Source organism: Nannobrachium achirus (assembly GCF_963921795.1).
Source record: "Nannobrachium achirus genome assembly, chromosome: 7".
NCBI lineage: Eukaryota > Metazoa > Chordata > Actinopteri > Myctophiformes > Myctophidae > Nannobrachium > Nannobrachium achirus.
Window position 1 is genome coordinate 31,324,741 of NC_137816.1, and position 2,500 is coordinate 31,327,240.

The 2,500-nt window shown below is 41.8% G+C and overlaps 1 protein-coding gene across 5 annotated transcripts in view; it reads right to left on the reverse strand.

Moving 5' to 3' along the window:
* onecut1 (one cut homeobox 1) overlaps window positions 1-2,500 on the reverse strand; it is a 17,277-nt gene that overhangs the window by 13,517 nt on the left and 1,260 nt on the right. For 3 of the 5 annotated variants that reach the window (XM_080730479.1, XM_080730477.1, XM_080730481.1), the window contains exon 1: window positions 2,276-2,500. This exon is cut by the window's right edge. In XM_080730479.1, coding sequence (XP_080586605.1) covers window positions 2,276-2,500 — 225 coding nt within the window. The remainder of the gene's footprint in view (window positions 1-2,275) is intronic. The other 2 variants (XM_080730480.1, XM_080730478.1) reach the window with 1 other exon arrangement.

The following is a 2,500-nucleotide window of genomic DNA, read 5'->3' on the forward strand; positions in this document are numbered from 1 at the left end:
CTCCTCTCTCTTGGTTTCATAATCTCAAAGAGCAAAGAAGAACATGATGCATGTGTGTGTCTCTGTGTATGTGTGTTTTTAAGGAAATAATGCAAATATTGCATCAAAATCGAGTATCTCTGCGGATTTGTATGATAAAGGCCCGCACTATTTCTACAGGCTATGCGTCTGTTGAAATAAGCCATACCTGTATGTGTTTTTGTTTTAGGCTACTTTATACGACATAAAGTAAAACTAAATAATAATTTTTCATTATTTCGGTAATTGTATTGTTGGTGCTCGCTCGAAATATGCGTTTTATTCCTTGAATTGCCTGCCTTTGACTAAACTAGACAATTGTGTCTATTTAAAAATCCTATTCTATTTCTATTCTATTACCTGTGAAAAATGCAATTTTCTTTCATATTCCCATAAGCTAGGTAATTGAATACGTGGGAAAAGTTGAGATGGCCTAAGATTAATTTCAGAGGCCTAAAATCAATAGGTATATCACTTCTACTTCAGCAGGCGATCACATATCTAGTTCACCAAGGAGCCAACGGATCGATAAAATGGAGCTCACTCCGTTTTTTAAATTAATTTAGATTTTGACAGTAAATTTCACCCCTCCTCCTGTCTAAATTATTCATGAAGTATTCCAACAAATGTCTGAGTTATATAGAATATTTCTATTCAGAATATGTAGAATATTTTCGTACATCACTCTTTGCCAAATAATAGCAATAAAAGAGAATATAATACTACAGGCTTAATAAATGACATGATTTCCGTCGTCTTGGCCAAAGTTTGGGCCTATTTTAAGCACAGTGACAATGAAAACATAATTCAAAAATAGCATTCACATTTGGATCAAAACTCAAACGAAAGCGGCTTCAAACGTGGCGATAATAACTGCATAATAGCCTATAACGTTGACATTTTGCAAGTCTCAGTCGCATAATCTGTATTAGTGTAAAACGGATTTGTCTTTATAACACACACACACACACACACACACACACACACACACACACACACACACACACACACACACACACACACACACACACACACACACACACACACACACACACACACACACACACACAGCGTCAGCAGATGGGAAAACTGAAAAAATAATCAATCGAGATTACACACACTTTCCACGCGGCCTCACTTTTTCACGCATTAAGACATTGATTGGAGAGACCTATAAAAACACCAAATAATAATCCTCTCAGCCCAGTGTGGGTGAGTGCATGCGGTTGAACGGATTGGCCCTGGTTGGCGCTCTGATTGACTCGCGTGGACCTCAGGGACAAATTAATAGTGGCCTATCAGTTAATTAGACACAGGTTGGCCGGGGCCCGTTCGTTCCCTTCTATTCCCACGATTAACATAATGACACGAACGGTCCCCAATCATGGAGACATGCAGGCGACACAATTCGTTTTTCATTTTGAAACATGTTTACTTTATTCTATTCTATTCTATTCTATTCTATTCTATTCTATTTCTATTCTATTCTATTCTATTCTATTCTATTCTGTTAACTTTGCTCTCCCCATGCAACCCTTTGCTACAGTCATTCTAGTCTATTATTACATTACATTCTAGTCGTATCGATGTATTATTGTACACCAAATCCAATTTATTTGGGACCAAATGCCAATGATTTATCCAAAACTATAGGCTATATGGCACGTCAGATAGGCCTGAGCTCTCACCAAATGATGAGTGATTACATGAACGGCCTACTTGACATTTGAAATGACTTTTTCACAAGTAGCTGCTGCAACACACACACACACACACACACACACACACACACACACACACACACACACACACACACACACACACACACACACACACACACACACACACACACACACACACGGTGTTGTCCCCCCCCTCTCTGTGTTTACAACAAGGGCGACATTAAAAAGCTGATCAGATCCATCGACACCAAAATAAACACATTCCTAACGATCCCTCTGGCCGAGGGATCAACTTACGCACACAGTCCCGCGGTCGATACTTTGAGGTAAAATGACATGAGCACGAGTTGTTTCACAAAAGCCCTAAGTCAGTGTCGATGACAGACAGAGAGAGGCAGACAAGACTGCAGGCCTGTTGGTATTAATATTTATGTTAATAGCTTTTATATCGGCCGGTTCTGGGCACCCACTCAGCAGCATGGCATCATAATCACAAATTAACCAGGGACAAAAGAGCATCACACAACACAACAGCAGCACTGAAGACACAAGATGGAAATAAAAACGGGCATTACCGAGGCTCCGCTCACCTGCGAGCCTGAGCGCACTCATGCGTTGGAACTCAGGCTCCTGCAGCCACTTCCACATGCGGCGGAACGTCTCCCGGCCGGACTTGAGCTTGGACCAGGGCTTGGGGTTCCTTAGCAGGTCGGACAGCGTGCCCTGGGAGCGACACAGGACCCGCTGGGCGAAGATGGCCTGCGGGATGCTGTAGCGCTTCAGCTCCGTGGTGATCCGCT